The sequence below is a fragment of the Nerophis ophidion genome, linkage group LG04 (assembly GCF_033978795.1).
Source record: "Nerophis ophidion isolate RoL-2023_Sa linkage group LG04, RoL_Noph_v1.0, whole genome shotgun sequence".
In the NCBI taxonomy this organism is placed as follows: domain Eukaryota; kingdom Metazoa; phylum Chordata; class Actinopteri; order Syngnathiformes; family Syngnathidae; genus Nerophis; species Nerophis ophidion.
In genome coordinates this window covers 53499939-53520962 of record NC_084614.1, presented here as the reverse complement: position 1 = coordinate 53520962, position 21024 = coordinate 53499939, and the positions used below count along the sequence as shown (strand labels likewise).

Here is a 21024-nt window from a genome sequence, read left to right as displayed (position 1 = left end):
AATGTCCAAGTTTTATTGTTTCCATTTGAAAAAGCTATAATTAAATAGTTGTTGCCATGTGAGGACTGAACAGTATAATATAACAAGAAAGATATCAGATAAAATCAATAAATACAGTCGCTCGAGACTGAGAATAGCAACATTAAATTATAAAAATTGCAATACATTTTGCAATAAATTCCTCCCACTTCCAAAAACATGCACTTGGGGATAGGTTGTTTGGCAACACTAAATTGGCCCTAGTGTGTGAATGTGAGTGTGAATGTTGTCTGTCCATCCATGTTGGCCCTGCGATGAGGTGGCGGCTTGTCCAGGGTGTAGCCCGCCTTCCACCCGATTGTAGCTGAGATAGGCGCCAGCGCCCCCCGCGACCCCAAAAGGGAATAAGCGGTAGAAAATGGCTGAATGGATTAATAGGATGAAAGCTATATTGTCTTTATAGTCAAATTCAGGCGTGTCATACTCATTTTCATCGAGGGCCAAATCGCAGTTATGGGTTCCCTCAGTGGGCCGTAACAGTGAACAATTTATGAACATACATGTATAAGGATTACATAATTGCCTAAGCATTTGATTATTATTTTTTTTATGTACATTGTAAAAAAAACTTTAGACCTTACTGTTGAAAAAACTAGCAGCTCAGTGACCAGAAAATATTTGTATGAATATTTGTGGAAAAAAAATAAAAATAAAAATAAAAAAATATATATATATATATATATTTTGTGTGTTTTTTGGGGGGGGGTTTAACAGCATATTACTGCAAATGGAATTTTAAAATGGGAACCACTGTAGTTTTTACAGTAAATTCCGGCATCTGAGCTGCTAGTTTTTACTGTGGAATCCACGGTTGTTGTTTTTATATTGTATTACTGTAAATGGAAAAACGGGACCAAAGTCGATTTTATGGCCCTTTGAGACACTAGTGATTTAGGGCTATATAAGTAAACATTGATTGATTGATTGATTCGCAGATACCGTATTTCCTTGAATTGCCGCAGGGCATATAGTATGTCATCATTTTCAAAATGGAGCAGGCTGATTTCAATTCCGGTAATTTGAAATCGCATAAAGAGAAGAAGATTAAGAGCTATTCAGTAGGATTTAAGGTCCAAGCTTATATCACACTCAAATTTTTACTGCATACCTTTGGTAAGTGCCGGAGTGAGAAGAGGTTTTAAAAGAATTAGCGCATGCTTACTTTTACCGCATGCCTTTGGTAAGCGCAGGAGTGAGAAGAGCTTTTAAATTAATTAGCGCCCCGGCGGCAATTCAAGGAAATACGGTATGTTATATTTTATATTGCTATATCTAGTCTATTTATACCTGCATTGTCATTTCCATCCTTACACTTTCCATCATTGTAACTGATCTACTGTGTTGAAAAATTTCCCATGTGGATCATTAAAGTTTGTCTAAGTCTAAGTCAAAGTATTTTATGGGTATGCTTGATGACAGACAAGTGACGATGGAATACTGCCATCTTCTGGAATTTAGGCACATTGCACCAACAGCAACTATTTCCAACTCTCCCAAGGACTCTTTGCCCATGCTAATGATAAAAATGCAAATGAAACGTCTAGTCCAGGGGTCACCAACGCGGTGCCCACGGGCACCAGGTAGCCCGTAAGGACCAGATGAGTCCTTACGGGCTTGTCTTTTCTAAAAATAGCTCAAATAGCAGCACTACCAGTGAACTGCCTCTATTTTTTAAATTGTATTTATTTACTAGCAAGCTGGTCTCGCTTTCCTTGACATTTTTAATTCTAAGAGAAACAAAACTTAAATAGAATTTGAAAATCTAAGAAAATATTTTAAAGATTCGGTCTTCACCTGTTTAAAAAAATATTTTTATTTTTTTTACTTTGCTTCTTATGACTTTCAGAAAGACAATTAAAAAAAAAATACAACCTTAAAATTTTTTTAGGATTTTTAAACACATATACCTTTTTACCTTTTTAATTCCTTCCTCTTCTTTCCTGAAAATTTTAATCAATGTTCAAGTAAATTTATTTGTTTTATTTTCCATCCATCCATCCATTTTCTACCACTTAATCCCTTTGGGGTCGCGGGGGGCGCTGGTGCCTCTCTCAGCTACAATTGGGCGGAAGGCGGGTTACACCCTGGACAATTTGCTCGTTTCATTGTAAAGAATAATAAATACATTTTAATTTAATTATTCATTTTAGCTTGAGTTTTTTCTACGAAGAATATTATTGAAATATTTATTCAAACTTATTATGATTAAAATTTCCCAAAAATATTCTGGCAAATCTAGAAAATCTGTAGAATAAAATTAAAATCGTATTTTAAAGTCTTTTGAATCTCTTTTAAAATTTTTGTTCTGGAAAATCTAGAAGAAATAATGATTTGTCTTTGTTAGAAATATAGCTTGGTCCAATTTCTTATATATTCTAACAAAGTGCAGATTAGATTTTAACCTATTTGAAAGATGTCATCCAAATTCTAAAATTAATCTTAATCAGGAAAAAATACTAATGATGTTCCATAAATTCTTTTTTTTAATTTTTTCAAAAAGATTTGAATTAGCTAGTTTTCCTCTTAATTTTTTTCTGTTGAATTTTGAATTTTAAAGAGTCGAAATTGAAGATAAACTATGTTTTAAAATTTGATTTAAATTTTTTTTGTTTTCTCCTCTTTTACACTGTTCAATTAATTGTTTTTTTTCATCATTTATTCTCAACAAAAAAACCTTCGGTAGAAAGAAAAAAAGTGTACGATAGAATGACGGACATATATATATATATATATATATATATATATATATATATATATATATATATATATATATATATATATATATATATATATATATATATATATATATATATATATATATCTCAAAGGTAAATTGAGAAAATTGGCTATTTCTGGCAATTTATTTAAGTGTGTATCAACTGGTAGCCCTTCGCATTAATCAGTACCCAAGATGTAGCTCTTGGTTTCAAAAAGGTTGGTGACCCCTGGTCTAGTCATTTAAGGCCATCATATATTGCAATTTAATCGGATAAACTACATATTTTTAAACGAGTGTATCTATTTTCGTCCCTTTGTTATTATGAGTTGCCTGACTTTGCCGTTTTAGCGTGTACTTATTTCGAACATCCCTTTAACTATTTTCAAAATAAAAGATTAAGTGAATAAATAGTAGTTGGAATATAAAAAAATATCCATACTGGATGATTTAATAGAGTACATCTATCTATAGTTTGCAATGTGTTATAAAATTAGGTTGAACAGAGATTTGATATAGTTGTGTAGCTTTTATACGACTCTTAATTTGTAAACGAACACATACCGGATGTCTTGAGTTCAGCCTTCAGAGCGTGAGACTCACTAAAAAGCGGCCAGTGCATGTCAAGTGAGTGGGATGGTAGAAGTCACTTTCACACACAGACAGGTCGTTCATTTCCCACTAGTGACGGTCCACGGCGGTGTGTGAGGAGGCAATCATGTCCGTGGACGACGTGTACGTGCTGCGACCCTTCAAGCTCATCGCCCTGCTGTGTGTCTTCTTGGCTTTGTGTCTGGACTTGGTGGCTCTGCTCAGTCCAGCCTGGGTCACCGCCGACCACTTTTCTCTGTCTTTGTGGGAGTCCTGCTCTCAGTCCGAGGCCAGGCAGCCGGACGAGGACTCTTCGTGGAGCTGCTTCTCCACCCTCACTTCCGGTCAGAAATGTTTCACTATCATTCTTTAGTTTACTCTTCTATCATTTCCCCTTCGTTTGTGACTCCTGGGGTGTACTTTGCAAATTATTTGTTTCACTTTCAAAACATCCTTATTATGTACATATTACTTTAGAAATAAATACATACACATTGTATATATAAATTTGATCTGCCACTTGAATAATTCATCATAATTATGTTTGTATTGACTAATTCAGGGATTGTAATGTTTTTTGTTGACATATCAGCACATATAAGACCACAACAAATGTAGTACTTCAAAATGTCCTTTTTTTACGTTTTTGTCTCTCCATATTAAATTATTATATTTTTTCTATTTTTAAAAATCCCGAATATTGTTTTTGTTGGTTTTATATCGTATACTGTAGTTTCCTAGCCATAATTTAAAAAAAACTCATCACTGGAATATTATTTTTTTTAAAATTATTTTTCACTTTCTTTTAACAGTTCAAGTTCCATCCCCATAATACAACATAAATCATATTTCTAAAACCACAAATTATTTCCATTTAATTTGATATAGATTTTTAATGATTTTATTTTTGATGCTGATTTTTATTACATGCTCAAATGTGTTTTTTAAGGGTTGGATATAAAATATATAAATATACAGTTTTTTATATATATATATATATTTATTTATAGGGTTTCGCGGTGGAAGAAGGGTTAGTGCGTCTGCCTCACAATACGAAGGTCCTGAGTAGTCCTGGTTCAATCCCAGGCTCGGGATCTTTCTGTGTGGAGTTTGCATGTCCTCCCCGTGAATGTGTGGGTCTCCCCGGGTACTCCGGCTTCCTCCCACCTCCAAAGACATGCACCTGGGGATAGGTTGATTGGCGACACTAAATCGGCCCTAGTGTGTGAATGTCAGTGTGAATGTTGTCTGTCTATCTGTGTTGGCCCTGCGATTAGGTGGCGACTTGTCCAGGGTGTACACCGCCTTCCGCCCGATTGTAGCTGAGATAGGATAGGCACCAGCGCCCCCCGCCACCCCAAAGGAAATAAGCGGTAGAAAAAGGATGGATATATATATATATATATATATATATATATATATATATATATATATATATATATATATATACACATATATATATACACACACACACACATATGTGTACTAGGGTTGTCTCAATACCAATATTTTGGTACCGGTACTAAAATGTATTTCGATATTTTTCTAAATAAAGGTGACCACAAAAATGGCATTATTGGCTTTTTTTTAACAAAAACGTCTTATGGTACATTAAACGTAGGTTTCCTATAGCAATCAAAGAACAATTTTGTCCTCAAAAAAAGTAGTGAACATACTAGACAACTTGTCTTAGTAGTATGTAAGCAAACAAAGGCTCCTAATTTGTCTGCTGACGTATGCAGTAACATATTGTGCCATTTCTCATTCTATTGTTTTGTCAAAATTATAAAGGACACGCTGTAAAAATTGATTATTAACCTACTTTTTGATTTACTCTTAATATCTGGTTACTTTGTCTTTCAACATGTTCTTCTGTTAAAATGTAATAATCACTTATTCTTCTATTGTTAGACACTTTACATTAGTTTTGGATGATACCACAAATTTAGGTATCAATTCGATACCAAGTAGTTACAGGGTCATACATTGGTCATAATTTTAGTTCTCATGTGTCCAGTAACGTATATCCTGAGTTTATGAATATAATTTCAATTTACAAGAAAAAACATTTTGTGACTATAAAAAATATTGATGTTATCATAGTAGTATCAACGAGATACACTCTTGTACTTGGTATCATTACAGTGGATGTCAGTTGTAGATCCACCCATGTTTGTTTACATTGTGATGCCGGGGAGCTATCGTATCATCCTACGGTGTGTAGTGAAGCATGTTTAGCTATTCCTTGTGTTGCAGGGATGATACTTGTAAGAAACTTACTTTATTTGTCACCATGGAGGCGAGGATTAATGATTTAGAAGTAGCTAAAACACTGCCGACTGCAGCTGGACTTTAGCCGCTAGCTAGCTAGCTAGCTAACCATGTTTTAAAGCACCTCTTCCTGAGGGCGTTTCAGTGTTATCGCTTCACGTTTGTCGTCAGTTTTTAAGCCAAAATGCGGCCATTCTCCCTTTTCTGTCTACACACTGTCTGCTTGTAAGTACTCTGTGATTGTGCACTTCCGAACATGCTCCTGTGCTCGCAAAACCAGCAAAATGTCATGACGTGACGACGCACCGTCATGCCTGTAAAAAGAAAATTATGGTGAACCGGTAATTTTCAAACAGACTATAGTATAATCTTTGATTGATTGCTACCAGAATATTATACTAGTGTACCGGTATACTGTACAACCCTAATACATACATTATCATACAAACCCCGTTTCCATATGAGTTGGGAAAGTGTGTTAGATGTAAATATAAACGGAATACATTGATTTGCAAATAATTTTCAACCCATATTCAATTGAATGCACTACAAAGACAAGATATTTGATGTTCAAACTCATAAACTTTATTTTATTTTTGCAAATAATAATTAACTTAGAATTTCATGGCTGCAACACGTGCCAAAGTAGTTGGGAAAGGACATGTTCACCACAGTGTTACATCACCTTTTCTTTTAACAACACTCAATAAACGTTTAGGAACTGAGGAAACTTATTGTTGAAGCTTTGAAAGTGGAATTCTTACCCATTGTTGTTTTATGTTGAGCTTCAGTCGTTCAACAGTCCGGGGTCTCCGCTGTTGTATTTTACGCTTCATAATGCGCCACACATTTTCAATGGGAGACAGGTCTGGACTGCAGGCTGGCCAGGAAAGTACCCGCACTCTTTTACTACGAAGCCACGATGTTGTAACACGTGTCTTGGCATTTTCTTGCTGAAATAAGCAGGGGCGTCCATGATTACGTTGCTTGGATGACATCATATATTGCTCCAAAACCTGTATGTACCTTTCAGCATTAATGGTGCCTTCACAATTGTGTAAGTTACATCAAATACTTTATGTTGTCTTTGTAGCATATTCAACTGAATATGGGTTGAAAAGGATTTGCAAATCATTGTATTCCGTTTATATTTACATCTAAAACAATTTCCCAACTCATATGGAAACAGAGTTTTTACATACATACATGTACATACATATAAACATATATGTATGCGTGTGCGTGAGTTATATCAGTATGAATCATACCTAAATACTGGAATACTATTGTGTTGTAAATATTTTTTTCTCTTTAGTTTTTACAAGCTAAGTGCCATCCCTATCCCTATAATAAAACAAAACTATGTCAATATTTCTAAAAACAAAAAATATTTGACTATTTTAATGATTTTATTGATAAATAGTTTTATTATATTACGTGCTCAAAGTTGTGCTTTTAGGTTTAGATATAAAATGAGTAGATATCAATTAATACAATACAATACCCTAGGTAATAAAATATTACCATACATTAAAAAACATTTTTTTGAAAGGGCTTATGCTTCCTCATCATAAATAAAAGAGAACATCCGAATTATGTCAATATTCCAAATGTGTAATAATATCACAGTTTTCTCAATTGAGTAAAATATATTTAGTTTCACATTTTTAGATTAAGAGTACATATAAACTATGTAAGTATAACAAAATATACATGTTTACATCAATTTCACATGTTGACCAGACAATGAATCCTGATATGTCAACAGGTGGCTTCTTTATGGGCTTCATCGTTTTAGGATGTTAAAATGCTCTTAACATCACACCATTAAGCGAGAGAACCTTAAATTATCATTGCAGTCCCCGCTTGATGAGAAATATTAGTTTTGTGAATATAACATATTAGTCATGTTAGTGTGTCTTTTGTTATTGTAGTCTTGACACACTTTAGCAATGAGGTGTAAGACAGTCACAGCACATGAGTGTGAAAAACATCAATGATGATCTACTGTATGTAGTGACGAAGTACCATTAATCATCTGAGCAACAATGTATTAGGTTTGTTTTGTCTATTGGGAGGGAAAGGCATTCCTTCTGTGTTTGAACCCCCCATACCGTGCCACATACACAAGACCCACTTTCTGACACGTGCACATTTGCTGCAAGGTGTGAGCCCAGCAGGTTGGACGGTCACATTACTACTTTGTTTACATTCTGCTACGTGTCATATGGTCAAGTGCGTTACTTTACAGCGACCACTTTTTTTTTAGCATAGGAATTTACAGATATACTGTATGATGGGCCAGAGTGTGTTTAATCTGCTAGATGTTTGCATGCGCACACACACACACACACACACACACACACACACACACACACACACACACACACACACACACACACACCACAAAGAATGTAGAGGAAACAAGGCTTTGGCCCACGTTCTAGTGTAGTGGAATGTGTGGGACTAAATGGGAGGTGGGGTTGTTGCTTTTGAGTGTCTGTAGATCTCATTAAAGCAACAGTGCCGGGTTGGGGTCAGTGTTGACCAAAAGGCACCAGCATACGGTATGTGCAAGCCCCACTCGTAAAGGCAAAAAAATAAAAGTCCCCACATTTCATTCCTTTTTAGGACTCGGTTTCCTCTCTGGCAGACACAAAAGAATAGAATGCACGTCATTGATGCTGTACTATTATGACCTTAGAAATACTAGCTGCTGGTGAGAGGGTGTGGATCAAAATTCAAATCACATGATGTTCTAAAGCTGCCGGCAAGAATACCTCCTGAAGGATAAGCCTTATTATTCAAATGCTGTGTTATCAGGGATTCCTTTCTCCCTGCCTCGTGACATATGAAACTCACTGTTGTTCAGCTCATCCAATGCAAATGTGTCTTTAGAGCTTCTCCTTTCTCCTGACAATGACAAGTGTGGGGGTAACCACAATACAAAGCAGGCAGGAAAGAAGGAAAGCGAGCTATCCAAACGAGAATCGTCATTTCATAAGTAAATTAAAGTTCACTTTATAGACAAAGGAAGTAAAAATGAATTCAAAAAAAGGGATTGGGGAACATTTGTGAGGTCAAAGGTCATTGTTTTAAAACATTCCATAGGTGTTTGATGGGATAAGATCAAGTTCTTCCTGCTTAACCTACACCAGCTGATTTAGCCTGGAACAGAGAAGCCACTTTCCTCAAATTCTGTTCACACAGTATTTTATTCTGGCTCAATAATTCATATTATATATTAATTAACGGGCTTCACGTTGGAAGAGGGGTTGGTGCGTCTGCCTCACAATACGAAGGTCCTGAGTAGTCCTGGGTTCAATCCCGGGCTCTGGATCTTTCTGTGTGGAGTTTGCATGTCCTCCCCGTAAATGCATGGGTTCCCTACGGGTAATCTGGCTTCCTCTCACTTCCAAAGACATGCACCTGGGGATAGGTTGATTGGCAACACTAAATTGGCCCTAGTGTGTGAATGTTGTCTGTCTATCTGTGTTGGCCCTGCGATTAGGTAGCGACTTGTCCAGGGTGTACACCGCCTTCCGCCTTTTTGTAGCTGACATAGGCCCCAGCGCCCCCCGAGACCTCAAAGGGAATAAGCGGTATAAAATGGATGGATGGATGGATGATTAATTAACTGATTAACTGTTGCCCATCCATGCTTTTTCTACCGCTTGTCCCTTTCGGGGGGGGTGCTGGATTCTATACCGGGCGGAAGGCAGTGTACATCCTTGACAAGTCACCACCTCATCGCAGGGTAAATGGTAAATGGGTTTTACTTGTATAGTGCTTTTATACCTTCAAGGTACTCAAAGCGCTTTGACACTATTTCCACATTTCCCCATTCACACACAGATTTACACAATGATGGCAAGAGCTGCCATGCAAGGCCCTAACCATGACCAATAATGAGCAAGTGCCCAAGGACACAATGGACGTGACTCGGAGGGTTGAAGCCCGGGATCGAACCAGGAACTCTCAGGTTGCTGGCATGTTCTCCCAACCGAGCCAAAACAGAGACAACATTCACACTCACATTCTCACAATAGGGCCAATTTGGTGTTGCTGCACAACCTATCCCCAGGTGCATGTCTGTCCCCTTATTTGTGTTCGTACTGCATACATCTAAACCAGGCGTGCCCACACTTTTTCTGCAGGCGAGCTACTTTTCAATTGACCGAGTCAAAGGAATTTACCTCATTCATATATATAATTTATATTTAATCATTTATGAAAGAGACATTTTTGTTAACACTTTAAAGGTGTTTAATGATAACACAAGCATGTTTAACACATATAGATTTATTTTTTTTCATGAAGACAAAAAAATAAGTTGGTGTATTACCTGATTCTGATGATTTGCATTGTTTGGAATCAGACAGTAGTGCTGATAATGTCCACATTTTCGAATGGAAGAAAAATAAGTCCTCCTCTGTCCAATACCACATGAAAGTGGTTAGTTTTGAGCGTCTTATTTGTCCAGCTTCCATACTCGTTTTTATACATTTTGCAAGAAATACATTGACGGCTAACTTGTGCAGGCTACCTTTCTGAGACTCTTATTTTGTTAGCGCAGGCAGGAGGAAGCAGGGCTTTTATTGTGAAGACAGCAACTGTGCAGTCTGTTTTTAGGGTTTTGACAGCAGGTACGGCGCGAGAGTGTTGAAATAAAAAGTGTTTCTCGCCCTCCTTTCGGTCATGTTTTCTCAATAATGATCTGGCAGCAGCCAGCGTCATCTCAGAAGTTGTGCCGTGAATGTCAATCAAGTGACGTCGTAGTAAAGATTGATGATCACAAATTTTTAGGTTTATTATTTTCATGCTTGGTTTGTGATCGACTGACACACCCTCCACGAATGACCTGTAGCTCGCGATCGACGTAATGAGTATCCCTGATCCAAACAGTATGTGCAGTTCACCCCTCACATTTCAGCAACCATTTTTAGGTCTGGGCTGATAACAAATTTTGCTCAACGATATATTGATCTACAAAATATTACTGATACACAATATTATTGCCGTTATTTTTGCCCTCACAATAAGTACAGGCACAGATAGATAGATAGATAGCTAGATAGATAGATAGATAGGTCTTTATTGTCATTGCACAAGTACAACAAACCTTTGTTTTCAGTATTCTTTCTAGTCGATACTACTATGATTACGTCAATATTATTTGGTATCACAACATCTACTATTATGTTTATAAACTCAGGAAATACATCCCTGGACACATGAGGACTTTCAATATGACCAATGTATGATCCTGTAACTACTTAGTATCGGATTGATACCCAAATTTGTGGTATCATCCAAAACTAATGGAAAGTATCAAACAACAAAATAATCAGTAATTGTTACAGTTTAACAGAAGTGTAGATAGAACATGTTAAAAGAGAAAGTAAGCAGATATCAACAGTAAATGAACAAGGAGATTAATAATTAATTGTCTACCACTGGTGCTTAATAATGTTCACAAAACAATAGAATGATAAATGAATGACACATTAAGTTACTGCATACTTCAGCAGACAAATTAGGAGCCTTTGTTTTTTTACTTACTACTAAAAGACAAGTTGTCTAATATGTTCACTATTTTATTTAAAGACTTAACTGCAAAATTAAACACATGTTTAATGTACCCTAAGATTTTTTGGTAAAATAATGCCAATAATGCAATTATTTTAAATGTTTGGGTATAATTTTATTCAACAAAAACAGTTTTCTTTTACATAACAGAAATAACAGCTGTTCATCTATTTTTGGAGGAATCATAGGACTGGCACCCAATGTTACTAAAAATAATAGATTTTGAAAAAACAATTGTTTTGAATCGAGAATTGATTATGAAATGAGTCTTGTAGTGCCTAAAGATTCACAGCTGTACTATACCCAGATGTTCCTTCTTCATTACGAGTTCTACTTCATTTTAATTTCATTACACTTAAAGCATTGACTCACGTTAATAAAGGCTTTAGTTTTAACCCTAAATCAGCATGATATGTTGTGGAAAATATACTTATGCATAGAGAACAATGTGGGAGTCCACCAACGGCCTGTGTTTAACTTCGGAGATGGCAGACATTTATGAGGTGAAATTGTTGACTGTAAAATGACTTCAGCAGCCACAAACCACACAAAGTCAGCATTATGTAATATGCAATTCCACATCCAAAAAGAAATGAGACTTTTTTTATGAAGTCATCTCCGTGATGTGGTGCAGGTCGTGCTTTGATGAACTAATGTTTTTATGCGTCATTCTGCAGACTGGCAGATTGCCACCTTGGTGCTGCTGGTGGCCGGCGCCGTGGCGACCCTGGTGGCCTTTCTGGTGGGGCTCATTTCGCTGTGCCACGGCACGCAGAGAAAGCATTACCGCACGGTGGCCGTGTTCCTCTTCACTGCAGGTCAGTCTGCTCTCCTTCCTGCCTGTCACATTCTTTTCTCCTCTGATTATGGAGAAACCGAGAGGCGGCAAGCACGCCCTAGCCAGAACCACAGGCGTTTCCATATAGACAGGCTTTTATTCCTTCCAGAGCTCCTATGAAACGAAGTAAAGAAGCGGCAGCTAGTTTCTTCTGTGGTGAGCAGCCCAGAGGCCCGCTCAGTCTTTGGGCCAAGAAAAAGGCAGCCACAGAATTTTGTAGCAGAAACAACACAAGTGAAGTCACATTATAGAGAGGAAATGGTGACAACAATATCCATACTTCAATGTTATTATTAAAACACAATGTTGTTGTTTGCGAAGGTTGGTAGAAACAGACTGGTAGCTTTGTGCTTATTTGGCTTGAGCTAAAGTTGGAACACCAACCACTTACTGTACATACTGTACAGCCACTTGACCTGTGCCACTTTCCATACTGATACTGTTGCTTTATTTGTTACATGGGACAATGCACAGTAATGAACATATACAATGTAAACGTGCCAGATTGGAAACAAAGGTTAATTGCCGTCTGTAGTCCTCGGCAGGTTGATGGTAAACAACAAGGTCCATAAAAAACAGAAAAGTAAGACAGCATCAACATCAGGCATTATTAGTACAATAAAGTACACCAACTCAGATATAGTAATAAAAAATAAAAATAAAATGGAGACCCATTAAAACAGTAGGTCCTTGGTGTAAGTAGCTCTTACACGTGCACTAGAATAAACAGATTTTTTTATATTTCCAATTTGAAATCTACCCTGATGGTGCGTTCAAAGACTCATGGATGTTTTGAAACACCCAAATAATAAGGCATCTTGGAAGTCACAATTTGTTCCAGATTTTTAATTTATTTCATTTTTCATTCGCCTAATATAAGATAAAAATAACTGATACAAAATACTGCTGGGTGATATTGGCTTTTATTAATATCTCGGTATTTTATGCCATATCGCGATATACGATATATATCTCAATATTATGCCTCGGCCTTGAATGAACACTTGATGCATATAATCACAGCAATTTGATGATTCTATGTGTCTACATTAAAACATTCTTCTTCATACTGCATTAATATATGCTACTTTTAAACTTTCATCCAGAGAGGCAAATCACAACTAAGTCTATTTACCAAAACTGTATTTATTAAATACTCTTCATTCTCTCGCGGGTTACTTTTTCAATGAAAGAACAAATTAGTAGTGCTGCTACCTTTTGTAACAACACTTTTGCTGCATATTTTGCATATTGCTGTTGTCTGCTAAATATCTCCCCGCTTGCAGCCAAACCACGGCCAGATGATGGACCCCTGCTGTTTTTTTAATCAGTTTCGCACCTTCTCTCTCTTGTAATGTCACTTGCACTGCTGCGCTTGCACGACCAGCCTCAGCTAACGTTAGCCATGCTGCTACCTCCCTGCTCAGCGAGAGCGCATGACGCTACACGCGCGACAGTATGTGATGTATGTAAGGAGGTGGGCTTGTTTTACGTCTCTGTGAGAAGGAGAGACGAGAAGGAGGGAGAAAATGCCTGTGGTGTAATGCCCGCAGCTAAAAGCAACTGTGTGAGAACGTATACTCGAATATTACGATAGTCATTTTCTATATCGCACAGAGGCAAACCTGCGATATATTGTTTGTATCGATATATCGCCTAGCCCTAATACAACATTAGAAAAAGTCATGAATTAAAAGAAGTAGAAATAAGTATAAACTTATAATACCTAATGGTATACAACTTATTACAGACCAACAGTTTGATTATAATGTGCATCTTTATTGTAGTTTTCATTACCAAATAGGAAAGTGTTGATATCGCCATGTAAAATCGCTAATGCTAGTCAGTAAGATGTATATGGCAAATCCAATATAAGGTACTTTGAAAAGTGGAGCCTTACTTTCAAGCGCTATCTATCAGGCATGCTTTGATGGCATAGACAATTGCAACATTACCCAGAAGCAGCCAGCTATGAATGCGCCTGTTTTCCCGCAAAGTGTTTGAGCCGCCGTTCAGTGAGCAACCGAATGCGACGTCACGTTTTGATTTTAGTTGAATGGAAGTCCGTTGGTACTCGGTACCTATAAAAGTATTGAATTCGCTACCTGTCCATTGTCACATATGATTTTGAAATTTTAGTGATATCAGTGGCGTTCCTCATGGTTCTATTTTATGTGCCTCTTTTTTTCATTATTTGGGCTATTCAACTGATGGGCCGCAAATTCCGTTAAAAAAACGTGTGATGGACAAATGATTAAAAACACTATTGTGCTGTCATAGGGATGATCTTTTGTCCTCCTGTAACTCTGACACAATAAATACTGTAGACAAAAATCCATTGTCAACTGTAGAGGACGCTGGTTCTTAGAAATATGCAAGATAAGATCAATAGTAAAGGGACAAGTCCGCAAAAAATGGAAAAGATGTCAAATTGTTGTTATGATGATGACGGTTTGACCCTAGAACTAATTATTTCTTCTTCCATTATTTCCCATGGAGTAAAAAAAAAATCTAATTTGCGACATATACAGCAACCAGTGACATTTGTTCGCCGCGTGTGACACGGATGTAGCAAAATTCAAGCGGAAATGTGTTTAATGCAAGGATTACTTTTGAATGCCATTTTTAGGGAGGTTTGTGAGGAATCTTTGTCCTTGTTAATCCTATGAAAACATGCTGCATGAAAGGCCAATGTGTGCAGTGGACTTAATGGCTGCACCACTGCCTGCTAGCCATTTACTGAAAAGCATGGCATGCCACTGTTATCCTTTCCTGCGTGTAATTGCTCCAAGAGCCTGCCGGGAATAAGGACTCCTTTACAGAGCAGAGCAGGAGCAAAGCATGTTGGACCCCCGTTCAATGCCCCTCAGCAGGCCTGTGTGGTATTTATTTTCTGACCAGAAATATGACCTCAGCTCGGTCTGGGCTCCATCAACAGGGCCGCATTCTTGTGGGCTGCCGCTCCAATATGGGAGGAAGGAAAGGCGGGGGAAAAGTCGCACTAAAGTCCTCAAGATCCGCACAGCCTTTACTAAAGGAAAATGACTCACACGGGGATTGAAACTTTCTTCTGTGTCTAGGTCCAGCATCCTTACTGTCCGCTCATGTAAACACTGCGCAGGACATGCAAATACAGTATATGTTCGACCACCACCATGAAATTTTGTGGACTAGAGAGACACGCTTAAGAAAATAATTTTGGTGCAAGATGTTGTGTAACAGTGCATTTTTAAGTACAGGGGAACTTCGATTTTTGAACAGGGTGTGTTAATCGAAAAGTTTGTAGAATAAAGAAACAATGTAACTATGAATATTGGGTTCTAGCCTTGACAAAAGTTCACATTTTAGTGGAATTCTGTGCACTTTGAACATTAAATATTAAACAAACATAACAAGGGGGTGATGGATCGACGTTCTCTATATTAACAAGTCAAAAAACAACAGCGGTAAACTAAACTGTCCTGTATGCACTGCTCTGCTAACAAGCGCATGCATAAAAAGTCCCTGTGGAAATCACAAAAATCCGTAACTTTAACAACCATATTGCTAAAATAATAAACATTTAAAGGCCTACTGAAACCCACTACAACCGACCACGCAGTCTGATAGTTTATATATCAATGATGAAATCTTAACATAGCAACACATGGCAATTCGGCCAGTTTAAATTACTAAATTGCAATTTAAAATTTCCCGCCAAGTATCCTGTTAAAATGTCGCGGAATGATGACGCGTATGATGACCTGGCGCGTGACATCACCGGTTATAGCGGACATGTTCTTCCAGCACCGATCCGTCTAAAAGTCGTCTGCTTTAATCGCATAATTACACAGTATTTTGGACATCTGTGTTGCTTAATCTTTTGCAATTTGTTCAATTAATAATGGAGACGTCAAAGAAGAAAGATGTAGGTGGGAAGCGGTGTATTGCAGCTGCCTTTAGTAACACAAACACAGCCGGTGTTTCCTTGTTTACATTCCTGAAGGTGAAGCTTTACTATGGAACAGAGCGGTCAAGCGAACATGGTTCCCGACCACATGTCAACAGGCAAGTTTCGGTGAGAAAATTGTGGTAATAAGTCGGCTCTTACCGTAGACATGAGCGGAGCTTTCGTCCTCCTGCAGCTGCGGACTCTCTTACCTCCTCCCACCGGAGACACTGGCGGTCACCACACCCGTGGCCACACCCCTCAAACTTTCAGGTACCATATAATCTCACTAAAACACTAGTAACACAATAAGCAAATAAGGGATTTTCCAGAATTATCCTAGTAAATGTGTCTAATAACATCTGAATCGCTCCCACTGCCCTCGCCATTTTTTAAAAAATCTTTCTAGTCCTTCACTCTCACTATCCTCATCCACGAATCTTTTAATTAATGGGGAAATCGTCGCTTTCTCGGTCCGAATCGCTCTCGCTGCTGGTGACTATGATTGTAAACAATGTGAGGATGTGAGGAGCTCCACAACCCGTGACGTCACGCGCACATAGTCTGCTACTTCCGGTACAGGCAAGGCTTTTTTATTAACGACCAAAAGTTGCAAACTTTATCGTGGATGCTCTCTACTAAATCCGTTCAGCAAAAATATGGCAATATCGCCAAATGATCAAGTATGACACATAGAATGGACCTGCTATCCCCGTTTAAATAAGAAAATCTAATTTCAGTAGGCCTTTAAAGAAGTTAAATCCACTTGCATTAACATTGGCAAAGGATGAAATGAAGAGAAAAATCAGACAAAGTGGGAGAGCGTAGGGGACTAGGGGAGGGGCTGTGTGTTTGCGTGTGTATGGGTTTACTTAGGCCCCTTCTACACTAAGCCGGAAAAGGTTATCCAGGGTAAATCCCAACTAACCTTATCCGTGTCCACACACAACAATGCCACCTTTTGTTACCGTCTGAGGTGGGTCGTATTCGAAATTGTTTCCTTCTCTTAAGGTATTGATGTTTGATTTCCAAAAGCGCATGTTCATGTACAAGAAGGAGAAACACGGGCATGTCTGGATGACTGGCCTCCATCTTTCTAGTGTTTGCCGCCTAGTTACCGAACGGGTTGTTATGAAGCTGGCTGTGGTACGTTCTTTCTGATGTCACTTCCTGTGTAAGGCGCAGTCTTTCTGGCGTCACTTTCTCTCCAAACTCAGTTTTTAAACGCTCAATGAGTCTATACAAAGCTAGGAGCCTGAGATTCAAGAAATACAAGGCACACTTACCCGTGTAAAAAATTGTCGGAGGAGGGGGACCTTAAATTGTGATTTAGTGTGGCTGAAACGGGGCTTAGGCTAAATAATTATTCGTTTAAGGGTTAAACAACTTAGTGTAGACATTGCCTTAGAAAAGGCACTGCTGAACAAGAGATAGTCTTTTCCTCCGCTGTGAAATAAATCTGCTATGGCATCTTTTCCCAGAAAAGTCCGGACTTGTCACAATTAAATCTTGCTGTGGTACGAAGCCTACTTGATTGATTCTTCCATAATACTTGCGAGCGCCATTAAAATTTCATTACGTTAAGCTCATGATGCGGACACGTTAGTTACTGGATGCTTTCTAATACGCATGTGCCTTGGGGACTTTGTATGTGTAAGTAATAGGCTACTATAACTTTCTGATACGAGTTTATATTGAAAAATGTGCTGTTTTAGGCTGCAATATTTTCATAAGCACACTTATTACTTTTGTCTAGCTTGTGCACTATTGTGTGCTTAGCTTTTGTGTAGTAGCCATTAGCCTCCCATGTTTACTTTTTGCAAATGACTTCACCAGGAAAGGACCAACTTTGTGTGCTTATTGGAAGACATTTAGATGTTACTATCCCGTTTTGCGCGAGTAAACACGCTGCAGGACTGTTTTTATTTTTTAGATGCAAGCTGACATAATCCGATACTTGTTTGTTCGCTGATATCACAGCAATATTTAGCATTAATATCGGATTTGCCTTTTTCTGTCATTGTTTTTGATAAAATTTCATGAAATCCAATGACCACACAAGTTAAATAATAGGATTTTGCATTGTTTCTTCACTAGGAAAGGTATTAATTTAAGAATGTACTTGTTTTTTATGGTAGGAGTTTGTATCTGTGTGCAAATGGAATACTGGCATTAAGTTTATACAAACATCTTTAAAAGTTATTTATTTAAGTAATCTCATTTGTATATGCGTCAACTTTGTAATGTACGTTATATGTCATCTACAAATCAATCTAATTTGTGTCTTTTGTCCACCCAGTTGTGCTGCAGGCCTGCGCCTTGGTCTTGTATCCCATCAAGTTCATCGACGGGACAGTCCTGCAGACGTATCACGAGTTCAACTGGGGCTACGGCCTGGGCTGGGGAGCGACCATCTTCATGCTGGGCGGAGGAGTCCTCTTCTGCCTGCGGACGGACATATACGAGGACGCCATGTACTGACCTGGCAGCCTCCCTCTCCACACACACACAACTCTAAGTGTACATAGAACTCTCTCGGTTATTTTTAGTCAGACGGCGAAGACCCTTTAACTAGGCCAGGCCTGTTTGTATAGAGCCCCCTCTCACCCTAACACCACACTCGGTATCAGAGGGAGTTTTTCTGAATGAGCACGAGTTGCTGGACGTTTCCAGCGCATGGTGACCTGCATGGCTGTCCATTGTCGGACAAACAGAGGACGGTCTCCTGAACATTTAAAGGCACCGCTGTGTTATTCCTGTAGCGTTTCATCATGGCACCACTATCCTCTAACATATATTTACTAAGTGAGCTTTCATTTATGCTGGATATTTATAGTTGGTCTCGTATAATGTAAATGTGTAAAAAAGGTTTCTACATTGACTTTCTTAAATAAATTTTACAAAAGTGACGTTTTTGATTGTTGTATCCTGACACCTGAGGGTAAAAAATAAAATTCTGACCTTTGACCTACATGTAAAATAAAGCATTAGTGTCGCCCCTGCCTTTTGGCGCCTCTATCATTCACTAGTACACAGTCTTGTCTTCATTTGCTGTGTTTATGTTACAGAGGCTGCATGTTTCGTGTCGCACGTCGTCAGCCTGGTGTGAAAGTTTTCACTCCTGCAGCAGCTGCTCGCAGAACCTCTGCAGCTGTGAAAACTGACCATTTGGATTTTCACACGAGAATGAAAACCCACTGGGAAAATCCCACATGTCTTCCAGTGTGCAGTGATGCTGCATTTTGATGCAAATGGTACTCGGGGGCTTTTTTAGCGGTTTTCTTATAACAGCAAGCTGAAACGTGAGCTGGTGGTTGCATAACAGTAGCGCTCGCTGTGCATTTTTTCCGGAATTAGAAAAATTTAATTTAGCTAGGATTACTTCAAGTTCAAGTTTAATTTTTATTCAGACATTTAAATATTTGACGGATAAAGAGAAGGTATGTGTTTAATATAGATAGTCTTAAATGGAATAAGCAGAAACTAATGCTTATTAAACCTATCCCGGTGTATTTACAATACAAAAAGAGAAAACTACCGATGTCTTATGCACACAGTTGTACATTTTTTTGTTGTTCCCTTCATCACAAAATAATAGTATATGGAAAAAGCTCCACCATATTAATTTGACATCCTTAGCATCGATTCTCAACATTATTTTTCATAATGGATACCTTCAAAAAATGCTGACATTGTATTGAAGTGGTACAGTCTTTTAGCTCTTGGTCCAACTTGTTCCATACATAAATCCCAACAAAAGACACACAATGCTACTTTGCACTTTAACATTTATTTATTTTGGAATTTATAAACAGCCTAATTTTTTAAACAGTCCCGGCATATAAATAAATGATAAATGGGTTGTACTTGTATAGCGCTTTTCTACCTTTAAGGTACTCAAAGCGCTTTTGACACTACTTCCACATTTACCCATTCACACACACATTCACACACTGATGGAGGGAGCTGCCATGCAAGGCGCCAACCAGCACCCATCAGGAGCAAGGGTGAAGTGTCTTGCTCAGGACACAACGGACATGACGAGGTTGGTACTAGGTGGGATTTGAACCAGGGCCCCCCGGGTTGCACACGGCCACTCTTCCACTGCGCCACGCCGTCCCTATATACACTAGTAACTTGTTATTATTATACATAAATTGGGTTGTCTTAAAGTCGACCAAATCTTTAAATTGCAGTGCTTTTAATTTGATTAAAAACCCATTTGTATGCGTCACATAAACCACTTTAGAATGTATATATTTGCAAAAGTGAGAACTGCACTGAATCATACTGAGAGGTGTTTTAATATGCAAGATTGGTTATTTATTTGAGTAGTTCAATTGAAAAAAAAAGATTATTCTATAAAGGTTTACTATAGACACAGTGAGATATTTCAAGATGCATTAATTTCAGGTTGTTTTTTTTAAACAATAATGAATCCTACAGCGGAATTTTAAAACATGCAGTATCTCATGCAATTTGAAAACTGTTCAATGATTAATCTTTTCAACAATTAGTTTGCGCTCTGTAGAAATATGTTTTATCATTTTTTTATTAGTTAATTTCAATTTCAAATGTATTTAATGTATGTAATTATATAGTATATATATATATATATATATATATATATATATATATATATATATATATATAAAACACCATTTATTCAAGCATGTCTAATATATGCACCAATTACAATAAAGACTATAGGACTATTGTATACATTATTTGTATTTTTTGTGTTTCATATTAAAAAGTGAAAATGTAATTATTGTATCGGTGTAGTTTATTTATTTAATCTTTGTTCAGTTTTTCCACCACTGCAATAATACAAATATTGCTTAAACAATAAAGAAAACGGGCTTGAATTAATGTTTCATATCTATGACGTGACCATGAATGCATGGTAACAATTCATGTTTTCATACTAGCTATGCTCGTCTGCCCTCTAGTGGTCAGTACATATATTGCTTAAGGTAGCATGTTTGCCAGTGCTTCGTTCGTTTGATTGTATTTTTAAAGTTATTTTTCCGGCAGAAAGAGTTTCAGCAA

The 21024-nt window shown here is 37.7% G+C and overlaps 1 protein-coding gene across 1 annotated transcript; it reads left to right on the top strand.

The window, feature by feature from the left end:
* The first annotated feature begins 3326 nt into the window (after positions 1–3326).
* Positions 3327–18975, top strand: LOC133551542 (transmembrane protein 47-like). The gene is made up of 3 exons (XM_061898351.1): positions 3327–3690; positions 11884–12024; positions 18272–18975. Exons 1-3 carry the CDS (start codon positions 3474–3476, stop codon positions 18451–18453), a joined length of 540 nt encoding a protein of 179 aa, XP_061754335.1. The 5' UTR covers positions 3327–3473; the 3' UTR covers positions 18454–18975.
* The last annotated feature ends 2049 nt before the right edge of the window (positions 18976–21024 follow it).